Source organism: Scyliorhinus canicula, chromosome 12 (assembly GCF_902713615.1).
Source record: "Scyliorhinus canicula chromosome 12, sScyCan1.1, whole genome shotgun sequence".
NCBI lineage: Eukaryota > Metazoa > Chordata > Chondrichthyes > Carcharhiniformes > Scyliorhinidae > Scyliorhinus > Scyliorhinus canicula.
In genome coordinates, this window is record NC_052157.1 from 156,103,277 (window position 1) to 156,123,525 (window position 20,249).

At 49.5% G+C, this 20,249-nt stretch overlaps 1 protein-coding gene and 1 non-coding gene across 8 annotated transcripts in view; both read left to right on the forward strand.

Annotated features, from left to right (window-relative positions):
• Window positions 1-20,249, forward strand: part of LOC119975096 — a 207,652-nt gene that overhangs the window by 73,198 nt on the left and 114,205 nt on the right. For all 7 annotated transcript variants that reach the window (XR_005462652.1, XR_005462651.1, XM_038814616.1 and 4 more), the window contains 4 exons: window positions 4,059-4,173; window positions 5,165-5,330; window positions 8,189-8,328; window positions 18,198-18,276. Coding sequence is in view for 5 of the 7 variants with exons in the window: in XM_038814616.1 (XP_038670544.1) it covers window positions 4,059-4,173; window positions 5,165-5,330; window positions 8,189-8,328; window positions 18,198-18,276 (500 nt within the window). In the remaining 2 variants the exon portion in view is untranslated. The remainder of the gene's footprint in view (window positions 1-4,058; window positions 4,174-5,164; window positions 5,331-8,188; window positions 8,329-18,197; window positions 18,277-20,249) is intronic.
• Window positions 659-875, forward strand: LOC119975350. Its single transcript, XR_005462755.1, has one exon. It is a non-coding gene; the product is annotated as a small nucleolar RNA U3 (small nucleolar RNA).

Consider the following 20,249-nt stretch of genomic DNA (forward strand, 5'->3'; position numbering starts at 1 on the left):
TTGCTCTCAAGCTCGCATGTCCGTCCTTAGCCTGCGATCCAGTGAAGCCCCAGCACAAGCTGGAGCAGCAGCATCTCAGCTTCCAGATGGGGATGTTGCAGCCTTCAGGACTTAACGTTGAGTTTGGCAACTTTAGATTTTGACCTTTCTCCTCCATCTTAAACCCCGCTTCTCTTTGCAGTCTGATTCAGCCCCAGACAGAAAGTAGATTGCTGTGTTTGTGAAAAGTTAAAGTTAATTTGGAGATGTGAGTTCCAAAATGGAGACTTCAGTTTTCTTAACTTACCTACCCTTGGGGTCCCTACAATAACACTTTCTGATAGTTATTTAACTGAATTGTTCAGGAACAATACAATATCACATTGACTGGTGAATATGAAAGAGATATGTGACATTGATTGCGTGTTGTGAGTGACACATACATTAACCTTTGATTGGTGAATTGAATATATTATGTAAATCAGAGTCTGCAATTCTAATGGTTCCAATGTTACTTTTGGAAAAATAATCTATTGGTGTATGATGATTTGGGTATATAATTGTAGATTAAATAATCAGCAAAACTATAAATAAATAAAAGTAATAAATTAGAAACGCAGCCCCTGACCGTAATGTGTATTTGTGGTATTGCCACTTGAGCTTCTGAGTGTAGCTCAGTAAGATTATACTCTTTGGGATCATTTCTATAGTTTTTTCCTAGAGAAATGTGTTTCTAGAGTGTTTGGTCTCACAAACCACGAGGAGGATTTATAGTGTTCTCTTCTGAGCAGGAAGCAGACATTGAGTGTTGCTTTTAGCAGCTGCTCTCTGTCATTGATGAGTGTTCTTTCTCTCTCTTGTAGAGAGATGGAGGAAGAGAGCACAGTCTGAGTGGTTTGTCTTTAAAAGTTTGTAAAAGTAGTAAGTTGTTCTGGTGATGCATTCTGTTGACTAAGGTAGTGTGATGTGGATGCTGGTGTTGGACTGGGGTGAGCACAGTAGGAAGTCTTACAACACCAGGTTAAAGTCCAACATGTTTGTTTCAAACATTAGCTTTCGGAGCACTGCTTTCTGACCAACAGACCACAGTCAGTAAGAATGAACACCATCACCTCCTCCACAATAGTCCTCAATACCGGTGCCCCGCAAGGCTGCGTACTTAGCCCCCTACTCTACTCCCTGTACACACACGACTGCGTGGCAAAACTTGGTTCCAACTCCATCTGCAAGTTTGCTGACGATACGACCATTGTGGGCCGGATCTCGAATAACGACGAGTCCGAATACAGGAGGGAGATAGAACATAGAACAGTACAGCACAGAACAGGCCCTTCGGCCGTCGATGTTGTGCCGAGCAATGATCACCCTACAAGCCAACGTATCCATCCTATTCCAGTAACCCAACAACCCCCACATTAACCTTATTTTTTAGGACACTGAGGGCAATTTAGCATGGCCAATCCACCTAACCCGCACATCTTTGGACTGTGGGAGGAAACCGGAGCACCCGGAGGAAACCCACGCACACACGGGGAGGACGTGCAGACTCCGCACAGACAGTGACCCAGCCGGGAATCGAACCTGGGACCCTGGAGCTGTGAAGCATTTATGCTAACCACCATGCTACCCTGCTGCCCCTAGAGAACCAAGTGGAGTGGTGTAACGACAACAATCTCTCCCTCAATGCCAGCAAAACTAAAGAGCTGGTCATCGACTTCAGGATGCTAAGTACTGTACACACCCCTGTCAGCATCAATGGAGCCGAGGTGGAGATGGTTAGCAGTTTCAAATTCCTAGGGGTGCACATCACCAAAAATCTATCCTGGTTCACTCACGTCGACGCTATCACCAAGAAAGCACAACAGCGCCTATACTTCCTCAGGAAACTAAGGAAATTCGGCATGTCCACATTAACCCTTACCAACTTTTACAGATGCACTATAGAAAGCATTCTATCGGACTGCATCACAGCCTGGTATGGCAACTGCTTGGCCCAGGACCGCAAGGAACTTCAGAGAGTCGTGAATACCGCCCAGTCCATCACACGAACCTGCCTCCCATCCATTGATTCCATCTACACCTCCCGCTGCCAAGGATCCCTCCCACCCGGCTTACTCACTTTTCCAACTTCTTCCATCGGGCAGGAGATTCAGAAGTCTGAGAACACGAACAAACAGACTCAAAAACAGCTTCTTCCCCACTGTCACCAGATTCCTAAATGACCCTCTTATTGACTGACCTCATTAATACTACACGCTGTATGCTTCAACCGATGCCAATGCTTATGTACTTACATTGTATATCTTGTGTTGCCCTATTATGTATTCTCATGTATTTTCTTGAATTTTGTTTAATTCCCTTTTCTTCCATGTACTGAATGATCTGTTGAGCTGCTTGCAGAAAAATACTTTTCACTGTACCTCGGTACACGTGACAATAAACAAATCCAATCCAATCTAATCCAATCCTTGCTCATGTGAATGAAGAGGTCATTTGTTATGTTTGTGTTTGAGGGCCAATTTAGCTTAGTTGGCTGGACAGATGGCTTGTGAGGCCAACAGCGCAGTTTCAATTCTTGTACCGGCTGAGGTTATTCATGAAAACCCTGCCTGCTCAACCTTGCCTGAGGTGTGGTGATCTTCAGCTTAAATCCCCACCAGTCAACCTATGGTCATCTAAGAATATTGTGACTTTACCGTTACCTATTTCTTGCGTTGTTTTGCTTGGACTGGATCTCAGCTTGATAACTCTGCCCAAGTAATAGTAATAATAATCTTTATTATTGTTTCAAGTAGGCTTACATTAACACTGCAATGAAGCTTCCGTGAAAATCCCCTAGTCGCCACACTATGGCGCCTATTCGGATACACTGAGGGTGAATTCAGAATGTCCAAATTACCTAACAAGCACATTTTTCAGGACTTGTAGGAGGAGAGCAGAGGACCTGGAGGAAACCCACGCAGATGTGAGGAGAACGTGCGGACTCCACACAGACAGTGACCCAAGCCAGGAATCAACCTGGGACCCTGGCACTGTGAAGCAACATAGATCATGGAATTTACAGATCATCGAATGTATAGTGCAGAACGAGGGCATTCGGCCCATCGAGTCTGCACCGGCCCTTGGAAAGAGCACCCTACTCAAGCCCACACCTCTACCCTTTCCCCATAACCCACTAACTCCACCTCACCTTATTGGACACAGGGCAATTTAGCCTGGCCAATCCACCTAACCTGCATATCTTTGGACTGTGGGAGGCAACCAAAGCACCTGGAGGAAACCCAAGCAAACACCGAAAGAATGTGCAGACTCTGCACAGACAGTGACCCAAGCCAGGAATCAGCCTGGGACCCTGGTGCTGTGAAGCAATAGTGCTAACCACTGTGCTACCGGGCCACCCCACTGGAGTCATACTCCAGCCGGTGGGATCTTTCGATCCCGCTGACGGCAAATTCCCACCGTGGGTTTCCCAGCAATGGTTGCGGGGGGGGGGATCTTTTGCCACCTGACATTCTAAGGACCAGCAGGCCTTTTAAACAGCATCAACCGCAAATTACACAGACAGCGGCCTGTACACAAGCCCTGAGTGAACAGCAAACGGTGAATCATATCTAAAAATTCCCTTAGCAGACTGTCAAAGCCGCTTAGCATCCCACCCCATCGCCAAAGTTTAAACAAAAAATTTAGAGTACCCAATTCATTTTTTCCAATTAAGGGGCAATTTAGTATGGCCAATCCACTTACCCTGCACATCTTTGGGTTGTGGGGCGAAACCCACGCAAACACGGGGAGGATGTGCAACCTCCATGCGGACAGTGACCCAGAGCCGCGATCGAACCTGGGACCTCAGTGCCATGAGGCAGCAGTGCTAATCCCGGGGGCCCGTCGCACCAGAAATCTGGAGCAGCGGGACGGACACTCCCTCCCCTGATATCAGTGATTGCGACTAACATTATCTTATCGTCAGATTTGGAGATAATGTAGTACACAACATTGCTCTGAAACTGACCAATATATTAAATGAAATATCATGTCACAGCTTTAGTTTTGCATGGACTAATTTCAGTTTATGTTTCCAGGTGCTGCTGTAGACACTAGAAATAGTTTGGGACAGACTCCACTATTTGTAGCTGCATTGCTGGACCTTGTCAAAGTTGTCGATGTTTTATTGGAGTTTGGAGCAAACCCTAACCAGTAAGTAGCTCAGCTGAGTACTGCAAGCTTGAAAAAAAGCACCTTTTTATTTATAAAGCACATTTAACATGGACAATGATTCAAATGGCTTTAAAGAGCAGGAAGATAAAAGATGATGATTGATGATAGGACAGTTGGAAGAGGTGACTAGGCGCGGTTGAAAAGATGGGTTTTGGAATGGCTTTTTAAATGTGAGGAGAAAAATGGAGTAGACGATACGAGGGAGGGAATTCCAGATAGCAGGGCCATGGTAGCTGAAGACTGCCATCAGAAGCCAAGTGAGGGGAGGAATGATTATACAGAAGGCCAGATATGGAGGATTGAAGGGTGGAAGATGTTGCAGAGAGTGGGTGGGATGAGACCATGGAGGGAATTTGGAGATGAGGATGAAGATTCTAATTAGTCGGCAGTGTGGGACGGGTGACCTATGTAGGTTAGCAAGGATGGGAGTGATGGGCAAGTGAGACTCGGTGCAGGAAAAGTACCAGGAGGCTCAGCTTTAGAAAAAGTGAACAACGTGGTAATGGAAAAATAAATTAAAATACCACCATCAATTTTTTTCCTTACCTACTGAACGCTCTGGTTTTACATAATTTTCATTGGCATAGTATTCCAATTTGTAATTGTTTTTGTTTGAAATTTGCAGGACATAATTTTTTACAGAGGTCACCTGGCAGGACTACACTTAGAGCACATTAAAAGTTGCAGAAGGAATTCATTGCTTTGATTGATTAATCTAAAGATGCCCATCCAGATTCAATCCGTAAAAATCAATTCATTGCTCTGTTAATGCATTCCACATAGATGCTATTCACCATCAATCAAATATTTAAGCAGATAACCAGTCTAGAAAAGCAACAAGGCTGTTTAATAAGCTATTTTTGGAATGCTCAAAATCCTAAAGGGAATTTAGTAGTTACTTGACAGTTGCGTTGGTGGACTAACATCTGTGGATTGATCTGTGTTTTAAAAAACAATTCATTCTATCTAGTCGGTGTGAAGATCGGAGTACTCCAGTGCACGCAGCAGCTTTTTCATGCAACCAGTGGATTCTCAGTAAGTTACTGGATGCTGGAGGTGACCTGCGTCTGAATGATAAAGATGGACGAATACCCCGTACCTGGGCTAAGTCAGCTGGCAAGGAACACAGTATTCGGGTATGAAGAGATAGAGGTCATTTTAACTAGTTGTTGGTATTTAGGTAGTAGTTTAGAAGTCATTTTTGCATACCATTCCCGCACAGTGAGCCCTGCTCTTGGGTCAGTTGATAGAGGTAGAATGGAATTTTGGCACAGCAAGAGGGCACAAAGGTTAGGGAGTGAACAGCCGGCTACAAAATAACTTTAGCAGACATTTTCCCGTCCTTTTGTGGTGGGACCTGCCTTGTGAAATTTTGTGGCCCACCCCAAAGACAATTGACTTTGCACAGGGCTGGTGATCCCGCAATGGACGAGACCAGAAAATCTCACCCAAGGTTTCTACTTGCTTGGGTGGTATTGGAAAATGTGAGAGAGGTGAAAATTTATTTTTTCAAAAGGAAATTATTTTTTTCTCCTTGTAAATTTCCAAGCCTCAACCCCTCAGTGCAGCAGGTCAACCTGGATGTCCTCTAATAGTTGCCCATCCATATTATTCATGTGTGAGTACATTTGTCAGCCTTGGCTCAGAAGTAGCACTCTCACCTCTAACTCAGTTGTGGGTTCAAACACTACTCCATCAGCATAATCTGAATTGTTACTTCAGTGCAATACTGGAAGTTCTGCATTGTTAAAAACACTAGCCAGAATTCTCTGGTAATTCGAATTCACTTTTCCCGCTGGCAGCATGATAGCACAGTGGTTAGCACAATTGCTTCACCGCTCCAGGGTCGCAGGTTCAATTCCCGGCTTGGGTCACTGTCTGTGCGGAGTCTGCACGTTCTCCCCATGTCTGCGTGGGTTTCCTCCGGGTGCTCCGGTTTCCTCCCACAGTCCAAAGATGTGCAGGTTAGGTAGATTGGCCATGCTAAATTGCCCTTAGTGTCCAAAAAGGTTAGGTGGGGTTACTGGATTGTGGGGATGGGGTGGAGGTGTGGGCTTAAGTGGTCATGCTAAATTGCCCTTAATGTACAAAATTGCCCTTCGTGTTGGGTCGGGTTACTGGGTTATGGGGATAGGGTGGAGGTGTGAGCTTGGGTAGGGTGATCTTTCAAAGAGCCGTGCAGACCTGATGGGCTGAATGGCCTCCTTCTGCACTGTAAATTCTATGATCTTGTGGCACAAATTGGCTGACACTCATGCTTACATTATTACAATAGTTACTATAGTTCATATGTATTTCATGAACTGTGAAGTGCTTTGGGGCATTCTGAGATCGTAACAGGCACTCTTTAGCTGCTAGTTTGTTCTTTCTTTCTTCAATTACAGGGACTTAACCTTCCCTCACATGGGGCGTGATTCTCCGACCCCCACGCCGGGTGGGAGAATCGGGGGAGTGCGGGGCGAATCACGCCACGCCGCCCTGGCACCCCCCATGCGATTCTCTCACCACCCCCCCCCCCCAAAATGGTTTTGCGACAGGCCGCTCGGAGAATCGACACTCCGGTCATGCGGCGATTCTCCGGCCCGAATGGGCCGAGCGGCCTGCCGAATCCGACCGGTTCACGCCGGTACCAACCACACCTGGTCGCTGCCGGTGTGAACATCTCACGACCGCTGCGTGTGGGGCTTGTGGGGGGCGGAGGGAGGATCGAGCACCAGGGGCGTGCTCAGGAGGTGTCTGGCCAGCGATCGGTGCCCACCGATCGTCGGGCCGGCGTCTCTGAAAGACGCACTCTTTTCCCTCCGCCGCCCCGCAAGATCAATCCGCCATGACTTGCGGGGCAGCGGAGGGGAAGACGGCAACGGCGCATGCTCGGGTGTCGTCATTTAGGCGCTGCCGGCCGCGTCATCCAGGCCGTGCCGCTTTGACGCAAACGTCAAGGCCCGGCGCGTGAGATTGACGCGCCGCTGCTCCTAGCCGCCCCCGGGGGGGGGGGCAGAATAGGGGGCGAGGAGCGGCCTCCGACGCCGGAGTGAAACACTCTGGGTTTCACTCCGGCGTTGGCACTTTGTCTCCCTTTGGGAGAATTTCGCCCATGATGTCTGCAGCAATGCATTTCCAACAGGTGTTGCTTGGTGATATAAAGAGAAGGAGCTTTGACTGATGTTCCCTCCTTAACCTTGGCTTTGAAGTTCATTGGAGTACCATCGTGCCTAGATCAGCTAACCCAAAACACTATATCTATTGAACCTAATCAGCCACTTAACAAGTAGGAACCAAGAATCTAAACAAAACAAATTAAAATGAAACAAAATTTGATGTAAGAGACTGCCGATTTCTGGTCCCCTGCTGTATGGGTAGTACCACTCTGCATCATGCTTTCAGCACGTTGGAAGGATTTTGCAGGATGGTACTCAACCTGTTGGCTACTTTATGCACACACCTTCCTTCGCCGTCAAGTCTTGGGGTGGGACTCAAACCTGGAGCTTCTGGCTCAGAGGCAGGGTCACAACCCACTGCGCCACATGATCTCCATATAAATGCCTTATGAGTCGATGTAAATAAAGTGACAGGTTTTGATTTGTTTTATTTCTGTGTTTTAAATTCTGAGATTTGTTTGTACAAATTTAAATTTAAAGTAGTCAAAGCTAAAAGAGATTTAATAATGAGGGGAGAACTGGAAAGAAACTGGCATAACCATTTTTAACTTTGAGGGAAATACAATTTTTCTCACCTCATTTGGGATTGAGTGAGAAAAACTGACATCCATCAAGAATGTTCTTAACTGGTCCCTAGGCAATTTGCTAGAACTGCCGAGGTAAATTCCCTCTCCCTCTACACTAGTCCCTGTCTTCAACGAAGACAGCATCAATTATATTTTATATTTGTACAATTACTATTGTCTGAGAAAATATTGTGGTCACACAGTATTCCATGTGAAATACTATACTTTCTTGTTTATCTTATAATTTTCCCAAATAATGCTGTGTTGCAGATCCTGGAGTTCATGCAGAGGTGTGCTTCACACATGCAGGGAATCACGCAGCAGGTCATCTGCAGTAACTCCCGTCAAGTTGGCTGTTCATCACAAGCCCTGATACGGAACCCTTCCATACTCAACAAAATCACTTCTGGGTGAGAGATTTCTACCATTTCTAATTGCAAAACGGTAGGCACGTCCAGCAGGCAGTGGGGCACGGAATACCCTTTGAAAGCTGAAGTGAGTTCTTTCAGAATATTCGTGTTGAATGTCATTTGAACAGAATACAACATCAGCAGTCTGATCAAACAGATACCAAATTAAATTCTGCAACTTAACGCATGGTCCTCAAAAAGAAAGAATATTCTAGCAACATACATCAGGATAGGGTTTTGCCTTCACTTTCAGAGTGATAATTCTGTCAGGTGGGGAATCCCATTCTCTTTATGGAACCTGTCTTACTTTCATTTGATTGAAATAAGTAGTGACAATCAAGTGGACTCCAAGGACATGTGATCATCTCCACCGGATTACCGCCCGGTAGCCAACATTTGGAAAAACAAGCAAAAATGTGCATTTATATGAAGCCATATCGCATCCTCACAACGTTGTCAAGTACTCCATAGCCAACGGATTATATTTTGAAGTGCAGTCACTGTTTTAATGCAGGCAAATACAATAGCAAATTTGCACACAGCGAGATATCACAAAGAAAAAAGAGATAAATGGGCTCAAAACCTATTTTTGGAGGGATTTGATTGAGGGATAAATATTGGCTAGGACAGGAGGCGAACTATCCTGCCCTTCTTCAGTTAATACCATGAGATATTCTGGGGGCGATTCTCTGGCCCCATTGCGCTCGAACGAGAGCACATGGATGGAGAATCTGGGAGAGCCCTCCCATGGGATCCCCAGCAGCCTCCAAGCCTCGCAGGATTCACCCAAGGGATTGGGACTCCGCCCAAAAAGGAGGGGGGCCGGGCCCTTGTAGCTCTCTGCCATGTTGCGTCGGGGCCGGCGACAGAGAAGGCAACTAGCGCGCATGTGTGAGTTCGCGCCGGTCGTAACGTGCATGTACAGAGCCGCGCCGCCCGTTTGATGCCGGTATCGGCAGCTGGAGCTGCGTGAGTCGCTCCAGTGCCTGTGAGGCGCAGGATCGTTGATCCTGGGGGCGTGTTGACACCATCGTAAATGGTGACAGCCTCAGGATCAGAGAATCCCGCCCAAGATGTTCTCCCTGGCTGCTGTGTCTGAAACCATACAAACATATGAGCCCATACAGGTTTGGAACAGGAATAGGCCACTTGACTCCTCCAGCCTGCTCTGGCATTCAATAAGATCATGGCTGATCTGTTTGTAACTTCAACCCCACATTCCTGCCTACCTCAAATATCCTTTAATTTCCCTGTTAATCAAGAATCTATTAGGTGACATGATCTCAGAATAAGGGACAGGCCATTTAAGACTAAGACTAAGATGAGGAGGAATTACTTCACTTACAGGGTATGAACCTTTGGAATTCTCTACCGTTGTGGGCTGTGGAAGCTCTCTCGGTGATCATGTTCAAGGCTGAAATCAATAGATTTCCGGAGATGGGATTTGCGGTGACGGGGATGCTGAGCAGGTGGCTCTCCGACGAGGAAAACAATTTTAGGCACTTTTAACTGAAAATAGCCCACTAGAACCAAGAAAGAAAGCATCCCCTCATCACCATCTTCAATCTACAAACAAAGATATAAAATATAAACCGAAATGCCGAATGACAGCTGCAACAGAGGCCGCAAGGAAACGATAGACAACAGGAGCCTGGAGAAACCGGCAAGCGAGACGGTGCACCTACGAGGTGATCAAGCCCCAGCTGCACCTGAAGGAGAGGGGCCAACAATCCGTGCAAGGAACTCGCCAGAGGGCGGCTGGAGGAAGCTCCTCACTAAAGATCTATAAGAGCTCAAAGAGGACATAAGACTTGGAATGCAAGCAGCGTCAAGGTGGCGATCATGGAAGCACTGGCCGTCATGCAAGTGGCCCTCAACAAAGCGGAGAGGCAACTTGAGGCCAGGGGAGCACAATCAAGGAGCTGGAAAAGGCCTCCATGGACCAGAGATACCGGATCGTCGCCCAAGAGGCAGAAATAGCAAGGTTGGTGGCGGCTCAGGGAAACAATGGGAAGCTGGAAGACCAAGAGAACCAGTCGAGGGGCCAGAACCTCAGAGTAGTGGGACCACTGGAGGGAACTGAAGAAAGGAACCCCGTGGCCCAGATTCTGGGAAACCTGGTGGGAAGAGACAGCTTCCCCAGCCTGCCAGAGACAGATAGGATTCACGGGTTGCTCCGGCCGAAATCCAAGGCCAGGGAAGAGCCGGGGCGATAATTGTGAAGGTGCACCGGTACCAAGACCGGGAGAGAATCCTGCGATGGGCCAGGCAGATGTGAACCTGCAACTGGGAGGGACACCAGATACCAATCTATCAGGACATCGGGGCAGACCTGGCCAACTGCCGGGCCAAATTCGACAGAGCGGCCCTGTTTAAAAGTGGGGTGAAGTTTGGCATGCTCTACCCAACCAAGCTATGAGTATCTTTCCAGGGCCAGAAGCACTATTTTAAGGCACCTGCAAATGCGGATGGGTTTGTCCAAAAGAATGGGCTGGAAAGGCAACAGCAGAAACAGAGGTGAAGCTATCACCCTGAGAGGCTGAAAGAAAATTTGCGTGGGACTGTAGCCCCTCATTCTGAAATTGCAAACTAAGACACAAAAAGGAGGGGGCATGAGCAGTGGGGAGCAGGAGAAAGGTAGGAAGAGGGGAAAGGGAAGAAAAACAGGGCGGGGAGAGGCTCACACCGACCCTGGGAGGAAGGCCACCACACCAGCGGGAAAGCTAGCATAGGAGATATGAGCGAGGGCGGGGTGGGGGCGTATCACATCTCCCACGGGGGTGAGAGCCTGGTGATTGGGGGGGGGGGGGGGGGGGGGGGGTGAAGTAAACATCACGAGGTGGGTGTTGCACTATCAATTACGCAAAGACGAGAGTAGAATGTAATCAAAGTTTTATTACACTGAGATGTGTGGCCTTCTACAGCGGTTGACGAAATGGCTGCCGTACGGGGAGCACACATATTTATACTCTGCCTGCAGGGATCTATCCCCGTGCCTGCAGTACAGGGGCCTTACCGTGAAGCACCTATATCAACATCCATATACATCATTGGTGACTACCACATTCACCCCCTGTTAAAAATGAGTCCGGCGGGGGTGGTGAGTAACTATATACAGAAAATTGTGTTTTAAAAGTACAGATAATTTTACAAATTCAGGTGGTCCGGTGCCTTGATCTGTCGTCGAGAGCGCCATAGTGCTGGTGGCGATTCCAGCGGCGGCTTGGTCTTCGGTGACTCCGGGAGCGTGTCAAAATCCTCTTCATCCCCTGGTGTGGGCAAGGGGAGGACGGATTGTCCTGGAGCGGGGGCTGCGGTGGGGTGCGCTGGGGGAAGGGAGGGTGGCGCCGGGTCGGAGGGGGTGTGTGTGTGGGGAACCAGCTGGTGCCAGGTCCCCGAGGGAGACTGTGTCTTGGTGGCCGTCGGGGTATGCTACATAAGCGTACTACGGGTTGGTGCGAAGTAGCTGTACCCTCTCAACCAACGGGTCCTCCTTGTGGAGTCGAACATGTCTACGGAGAACGGGTCCTGGAGCTGCCAGCCATGTTGGGAGCGAAACCCCGGAGGTGGACTTCCGAGGGAAGGCAAAGAGACAGGAGCGACCGAATGGAGTGAAGTGTGTCGGGGAGGACCTCCTGCCAACGGGAGGCCGGGAGTGTTCTGGACCTTAGGGCCAGCTGGACGGCCCTCCAGACCGTCCCATTCTCCTCTCCACTTGCCCGTTTCCCTGGGGCTGTAGCTGGTCGTCCTGCTTGAGGCAATGCCCCTGTTGAGCAGGTACTGGCACAGCTCATCGCTCATGAATGAGGATCCCCCGTCGCTGTGGACGTAGGCGGGGAAACCGAACAGAGCGAAGATGGTGTTGAGGTGGCAGACGTCATGTCGTGGCATGGGACGGCAGTCGGTCCACTTGTGTGCTGGCACATGTACCTCGGGATAGGGCATCTGGGGGCTCGTTGAGCTTACCGGGGCAATACAAAATCTCATAGTTGTAGGTGGCGAGCTCATTCCTCCACCTCAAGATTTTATCGTTTTTGATCTTGCCCCGTTGTGTGTTATTAAACATGAAGGCAACCGACCATTGGTCATTGACGAGAGTGAATCTCCTGCCGGCCAGGTAATGCCTCCAATGCCGCACAGCTTCGATGATGGCTTGGGCCTCTTTTTCGACGGAGGAGTGCCGAATTTCAGAGGCATGGAGGTTGCGGCCAGAGCAATATCTGATGCATCGCTCTCCACTTGGAATGGTAATGTCTCGTCGACCGCGTGCATCGCGGCCTTGGCGATGTCGGCCTGGTGAGCCTCGGCCGTCAGTGGAAAAACAGTGGATTGAATGAGTGGGCGGGCCTTGTCCGCATAGTTTTGGACCCACTGGGCATAATACGAAAGGAACCCCAGCCACTGTTTGAGGGCCTTGGGGCAGTGGGGGAGGGGGAGTTCCATGAGGGGCACATGCGATCGGGATCGGGCCCCAGAACTCCGTTCTGGACCACATAGCCGAGGATGGCGAAACGGTTTGTGCTGAACACGCACTTGTCCTTGTTATACGTAAGGTTGAGGAGAGTGGCGGTGTGGAGAAATTTGGCAAGGTTGGCGTCATGGTCCTGCTGATCGTGGCCGCAGATGGTGACATTGTCCAGGTACGGGAAAGTGGCCCGCAGTCCGTACCGGTCAACCATTCAGTCCATCGTTAGCCTCATACAGTTCAAGGTGTTAGCCTCATACAGTTCAAGGTGCTGCATAGGGCCCATATGACTGGGAGGAGGATGAGTAGGTTTTTCGGGGGCGAAGACAGGTGTGCTAGGTGCTCGGGGAGCCCAGCGAACCACGCCCATATGTTTTGGGCATGCCCAGCGCTGGGGGAGTTTTGGAAGGGGGTAGCAAGGACGGTGTCGAGGGTGGTGGGATCCAGGGTCAAGCCAGGCTGGGGACTCGCAATTTTTGGGGTTGCAGTGGAGCCGGGAGTGCAGGAGGCGAAAGAGGCCGGTGTCCTGGCCTTTGCGTCCCTAGTAGCCCGGCGGAGGATCTTGCTTCAATGGAAGGATGCGAGGCCCCCAAGCGTGGAGGCCTGGATCAATGATATGGCGGGGTTTATCAAATTGGAGAAGGTAAAATTTGCCCTGAGGGGATCAGTACAGGGGTTCTTAAGGCGGTGGCAGCCTTTCCTGGACTTCCTGGCGGAACGGTAGGGAAATAGGCCGGCAGCAGCAGCAACCCGGCGCGCCAGGGGCGGGTGGGGGGTGGAATTGGGTTTGGGGGGAGGGAGAAGTGTGTACATGGGTTTGTGGGATGTGGCGGGTGTTATCTCTTTCCTTTCTGTTGTTTGCTTTTTTTTGTTTTCGATTTAGTAGTTGCTTTTGTAGGGGGGTGGGTGTTGTTCTTGGGTTTTTACAATGGTTATTCTGTTAATATTGTTTTGTTGTTTATATTTTGTGAAAATCTTAATAAAAATTATTTAGAAAAAAAACCATTCAGTCCATCTCCCGTTGGAAGACCGAGACCCCGTTGGTGACGTCGAAGGGAACCTTAAGAAAGTTGTAAAGGCGACCGTCTGCTTCAAACGCAGTGTATGGGTGGTCCGCCTTGTGGATGGGGAGCTGGTGGTAGGCAAATTTCAGGGTAGACTGTAGAGAAGACCCGGTACTGTGCAATCTGATTGACCATATCAGATATGCGAGGGAGGGGATACGCGTCGAGCTGCGTGTACCGATTGATGGTCTGACTGTAGTCAACGACCATCCTGTTTTTCTCCCCAGTTTTGACCACTACCACTTGGGCTCTCCAGGGGCTGTTGCTGGCCTCGATGATGCCTTCCCGAAACAGCCGCTGGACTTCAGACCTGATGAAGGTCTTGTCCTGGGCGCTGTACCGTCTGCTCCTGGTGGCGACGGGTTTGCAATCCGGGGTTAGGTTTGCAAAAAGGGAAGGTGGGTCGGCCTTAAGGGTCGCGAGGCCGCACACAGTAAGGGGTGGTAGGGGCCCGCCGAATTTCAGGGTAAGGCTCTGGAGGTTGCACTGGAAGTCCAGGCCGAGTAGCAAGGCAGCGCAGAGGTTGGGGAGGACATAGAGGCGGAAGCTGCTGAACTCCAAGCCCTGGACAGTGAGAGTGGCGATGCAGTACCCCTGGATCGCCACGGAGTGGGATCCGGAGGCCAGGAAGATTCTCTGGTTAGCGGGGTGTACCACAAGGGAGCAACGCCTTACCGTATCGGGGTGAATGAAGCTCTCAGTACTCCCGGAGTCCAGCAGGCAGGACATCTCATATCCGTTGACTTTCACTTTAGTTGAAGCAGCCGTGAGGTTGTGTGGTCGAGATTGGTCAATCGTGACCGAGGCGAGGCGCGGCTGGTCGTCGGCGGTTGCAGGCGATGAGCAGCCGGATGAGGTGCCCGAAGGGCAGGGGTCCTGAGTCGGGTAAGATGGCGGCGCCCATGAACCGCACGTGTCGTGGGGGAGGCAAGATGGCGGCGCCCTGGGGCTGTACGTGTCGTGTGGAAGGCAAAATGGCGGCGCCCGTTGGTCCTGGGAGGAACAAGATGGCGCCCTCCACGGGCCGCACGCGTTGCGAGTCGAGCAAGATGGCAGTGTCCACTGGCGTCACGTAGTCCGAGGAGGGGAAGATGGTGATGTCCACTGGCCGCACGTGGGGGTTGCCGGGACAATAGCGGCGATTGAGCGGGCCTGGCACACTGCAGCGAAATGTCCCTTCTTGCCACAGGCCTTGCAGAGGGCGCTCCGTGTCGGGCAGCGTTGATGGGGGTGTTTTGACTGCCCACAGAAGTAGCATTTGGGCCCCCCCGGGGTTGGTTGGCTGCTGCGCGGAACAGGCGTGGGGTTGGCTGAGGGCGGTCGCTAATGGAGTCCACAATGGGGCGGCCGTCTGCGGAGTCCACGATGCACAGGGGGGGTTGGCCGTTCGGTCGGGGGCATAGGCCTGAATGTTGCGTGAGGTGACCGTAAGTGAGAGCGCTGGTTTTTTGGTCGCCACGAGGTCGAGTGTGGCCCCCTCTAAGAAGTGCTGGCGGATGTAGTCAGACCCTATGCCCGTAACAAATGCGTTTCTCATTAGCAAATTCCAGTGTTCCGTGGCTGACAGTCACACTCTCTAAATAGGGCGAGCAGGGCGCTCCAGAAATCTTCCACCGACTCACCGAGAAGTTGGCGCCGTGTGGAGAGGAGGTATCTGACGTAGATTTTGCTAGTCCGCTGAGCATAGTTTTCCTTCAGTAGCGCCATAGCCTCTGCGTAGGTCGGCGCGTCCTAGACGAGTGTAAAGACATTGGAGCTCAGCCGCGTGTAAAGGATCTGGAGCTTCTGTGCTTCTGGAATTGTGTCTGGCGCAGATCCGGTGTACGCTTCAAAACAGGCTAGCCAATGTTCAAAGGCCTTTTTGGCGTTGTCTGCTTGAGGATGTAGCTGCAGGCGACCCGGCTTGAGGTGGAGGTCCATCTCCGAAAAACTCAGTGTAATAATTGATGCGCTATCAATTACGCAAAGATGAGAGTAGAATGTAATCAAGGCTTTATTACGCTGAGATGTGTGATCTCCTACAGCAACTGACGAAATGGCTGCTGTACGGGGAGCACACATATTTATAATCCACCTACTGGGCGGAGCCAGCAGGCAGGGATCTACCCCCGTACCTGTAATACAGGGGCCTTACCGTAAAGCACCTATATCAACATCCTATATATACAATATATACATCAGTGGTGACTACCACAGTGGGTTAGTGGCGGGGGGGAAAGAGGTGAGGGAAGGTGCAGAACTATAGGGAGAACAATGTAGGGATGGGGGGTGGGTTCTAGGCTGGCTGCAACAGGCCACACATGGCAACAGGGAACGATGGCACCACTAGCAGCCACTTGGAGGGCCCCCAAACAAAGGGAAACCCCGCAGTGCAGTGGCTCACCCACATGGTGTATACACAGTTGATGGCCATGTTGGGTGACCCCTGGACAAAGGAAAATCCCGGAGTGCAGGGGCCCGGCCTCATGGTGAGTGAGGTGACCATGGCCATTTTGGACAGCCCCCTAACAAAGGGATACCCCGGAGTGCAGGGGCACACCAACAAGATAAGTATGGTTGCTCCTGTAGGAGGTGGGGTGACAAAAAAACCCCCATCGGAATAGCCACCTGAAACGTCAGGGGACTTAACGGCCCAATGAAAAGATCCAGAGTCTTCGCTCAGCTGAAGAAATGAAAGATGACATAGTGTTCCTCCAAGAGACACCCCTGAGGGAGAAGGACCGACTGCGGGTAAGAAAGAGCTGGGTGGGACAGACGTACCATTCTTGCAGTGGCCATACTGCTTTTAAAAAATAAATTTAGAGAACCCAATTCTTTCTTTTCCAATTAAGGGGCAATTTAGCGCGGCCAAACCACCTACCCTGCACATCTTTTTGGCTTGTGGGGTTGAGACTCACGCAGACACGGGGAGAATGAGCAACGTCCACATGGACAGCGACCCGGGACTGGGATTGAACCCAGGTCCTCAGTGCAGTGAGGCAGCAGTGCTAACCACTGTGCCACCTGGACATTGAAATAGATAGGGCAGAATGGCGGCGTAGTGGTTAGCATTTCTGCCTCACGGCGCCGAGGTCCCAGGTTCGATCCCGGCTCTGGGTCACTGTCCGTGTGGAGTTTGCTCATTCTCCCCGTGTCTGCGTGAGTCTCAATGTGTGGAGTTTGCACATTCTCCTTGTGTTTGAGTTTTCGCCCCCACAACCCAAAAGATGTGCAGGGTCGGTGGATTGGCCACACTAAATTGCCCCCTAATTGGAAAGAAATGAATTGGGTATTCTAAATTTATATTTTAAAAAAAGAAATAGATGATCAGCTATGAACTAATTGAATAGTGGAGCTGACTCGATGGACTGAATGGTCTACCCCTGTTCCTATCTGTCCGCATATGTAAAATTGATCATGCAAATACAGCAAGCTGCATTCAATTTCACTATGAAGATTGACAGCTGCAGGTCTCATGCAGTTACTTAATGGAGAAGTTCCTTGGCAATTCTGTCCACTTTTTTTTGATTTTTGGTTGGTTGCAGATAATGAAAGCTGAGAGCACAGCAGCTAAATTGAACGTGAAGATTAAAAAAAAAAATTATTTGCCCTAGGATGTGGGGCTGGCTCCCTAAAAGCTCTTGAGCAGGTGGTGGTGAGCTGCCTTCTTGAACGGTTGCAGTCCATGAGGTGTAGGTGCGCCCACAGTGCTGTTGGGGAGGGAGCTCCAGGATTTTGACCCAGCTACAGTGAAGGAACGACGATAAATCTCCAGGTCAGGATGGTGAGTGACTTGCAGGGCAACTTCTAGATAGTGGCATTCACATGCACCTGCTGTCCTTGTCCTAAATTGTAGAGGCTGTGGGTTTGGAAGGAGGCTTGGTGAGTTACTGCAGGGCATTTCGCAGATGGCACACACTGCTGCTAATGTGCATTGTAGTGGTGGAATGAATGTTTGTGGATGGGATGCCAATCAAGCGGGTGACATTGTCCTGGATGGTGTCAAGCTTCTTGAATGTTGGGCTTGGAATTGTATCACCGTTCCTTCATTGTCACTGGGTCAAAATTCTGGAACTCCCTTCCTAACTATAGTGGATGTACCGACACCCCTTGGACTTTCCTTGGACTTCAGTGGCTCACAAACACTTTCTCAAGGGCAGGTAAGGATGGGTAATAAATATTGGCCTCGCCAGCAACAAACATCCTGCAAACAAATTAATAAAAAGGAGAATTATGGGCTGCTTGTTACGCTCTTTAAAATAAAACATTCATATGTAGTTATAAAATAATGGCGTACATATTAATACATATTTTTATATTGGTTGTGCATATGTAAACTATTTATCCTCTCTGTTTTCAAGGAACAAAGAGGAGTTTCTCAGCATCCCTAAAGCCAAAAGTATTTCATCACAAAGCATTCAATGCTTCGGATTTGGGAAAGTAAGTGTTTAAAATGGAGTATCAAATCTTACTTTACAAAGTCTTTCTCTGCCACCTCCTTAATTTATTCAGTGTCAAACATAAGACAAACCCGTCCAAGGTCAAAATACTCCAGATTCTGATAATCTGAAATAAAAACAGAAAATGCTGGTAGTACTCAGCACGGCTGGCAACATCTGTGCCGAGGGAAATGCCTGTGACCTTCAGAAATGGGACAAGTTGAGAACTAACGGGTTTTAAGGAAGTACGGAGGCAGTGAAGTGGGGTCGAAGGAAAGGAAAAGTCTGAGATAGGGTGGAAATGATGTGGAGATGCCGGTGTTGGACTGGGGTGAGCACAGTAAGAGGTCTTACAACACCAGGTTAAAGTCCAACAGGTTTGTTTCAAACACGAGCTTTCGGAGCACTGCTCCTTCCTCAGGTTCACCTGAGGCTCCGAAAGCTAGCCACTGTGCAACAGTGCCACCCTATTTGTTGCCCACCCACCCTCCTCAGCCCTGGCCTGGGCGTCGAGAGGTGACCTGCTGCTCCCTTTGATGAATGCCGGCCAGTGCCTGCATCCTCGTTGAACCAATATAATGCACATTCCTTAGCTATTAGTATTAAATCCAGCCCCCCTATTGCACAACTTCCGACACCACCATTGTTTCCTCAGTGACACTGCCTTGTTGCCTTAGTCCTTTGGGGGGTAACTTCAAAAACTTCAATTGTAAAATAAATGGAACAGAAGATTTGGATCTCCCATTGCTGTGGAGAGGGTAGGTTGGAGCTACTGTACAGTGTCAACTTCAGAACCTCTTTTTCCCTTTTTTTTAATGACCTCTGCTTACTTGGAGACAAAACCTGCTTTAAAGTATTTTGCTGGTAGTTGGATGTGCTTAGCTAGCTGATCAGAATTGCCAAGCCAGTCTATTTTACCTACTTTGTAGAATGTTGTTTAAATGCTGTGGTGAATGTGATTCACACTATATATAGTTGCCAATATCACTCCATGTATATATGTTCGTTATCTACCCGTTGTAAGATCAATGCTGTATATAGTTGCCAATATAACTCTGTATATGTTCACTATCCGCCATTGTAAGTGCAGTTTCACTATCCGACCACCAGGGGGAGTCGCTCTGGGAGTACGCGAGAGTTTGTACTGGGCTTCTCCCTTGGTTCCGCCCAGGACTCCTCCCCCTGGGACCGATGTATAAAGATCAGTGCCCTAGAGCCAGCCTGCCAGTTCATCTGAAGTTCAACGATGAATAGGCTGGCTCTGTTGTAAATGTATTAAAGCCTCTGTTCAGATTGTAGCCACCTAAGATGGACACTGGGCTACCAAATTGGAGAACTACTAAGGCTGCAGGGAGAAAACAGTCTTAGCAGGACAAGCAGTTTGCAGAAGGCTAATTAGCATTCTGCACGTACAAAACCAGTTTATGGCCAGGTGCAGGATCTCAGCTTAAGGTGTAAATGGCAACAACGATTTGCATAGTAATGAGGTGATCCAGATCTGGACCCACACAATAGAAACATTTGAGTTTGAATGGATACTTTGAGTGGACGCCCAGACGAAACGGCACCAGAAGTATCCATCACAAAGGACCCTAGAGACCGCCCCACCCATCGAGAAGAGACCCTCAGATTGGGGGGGGTTGGAAAATATCGATTGGGAAAAGACCCAATCGATACATGGCAGGTAAAGGCCCGCCCCGAAGAGGCACGGGCTTTGGGGGACCTATAAAGGTAGACCCCGCACATGGTTCTGTCTGTTGACTCCGGCCCAGATCTGCTGTTTTGCTCCGGCTCTGTTGCATCCTGACTCCGACCCCAGCCTCCAGATCCTGTCTTTCATCACCGGCCGTTGAGCACCAGCCATCGTTCAGTAAGTGCCAAAACGACGCTCGCTACGTGAACCCGGCATTGCTTATACTCTAGCCGACTATTAGTGAACAGAAGGTGCAGTCCAGAAAGGAACAAAGGCCTTGT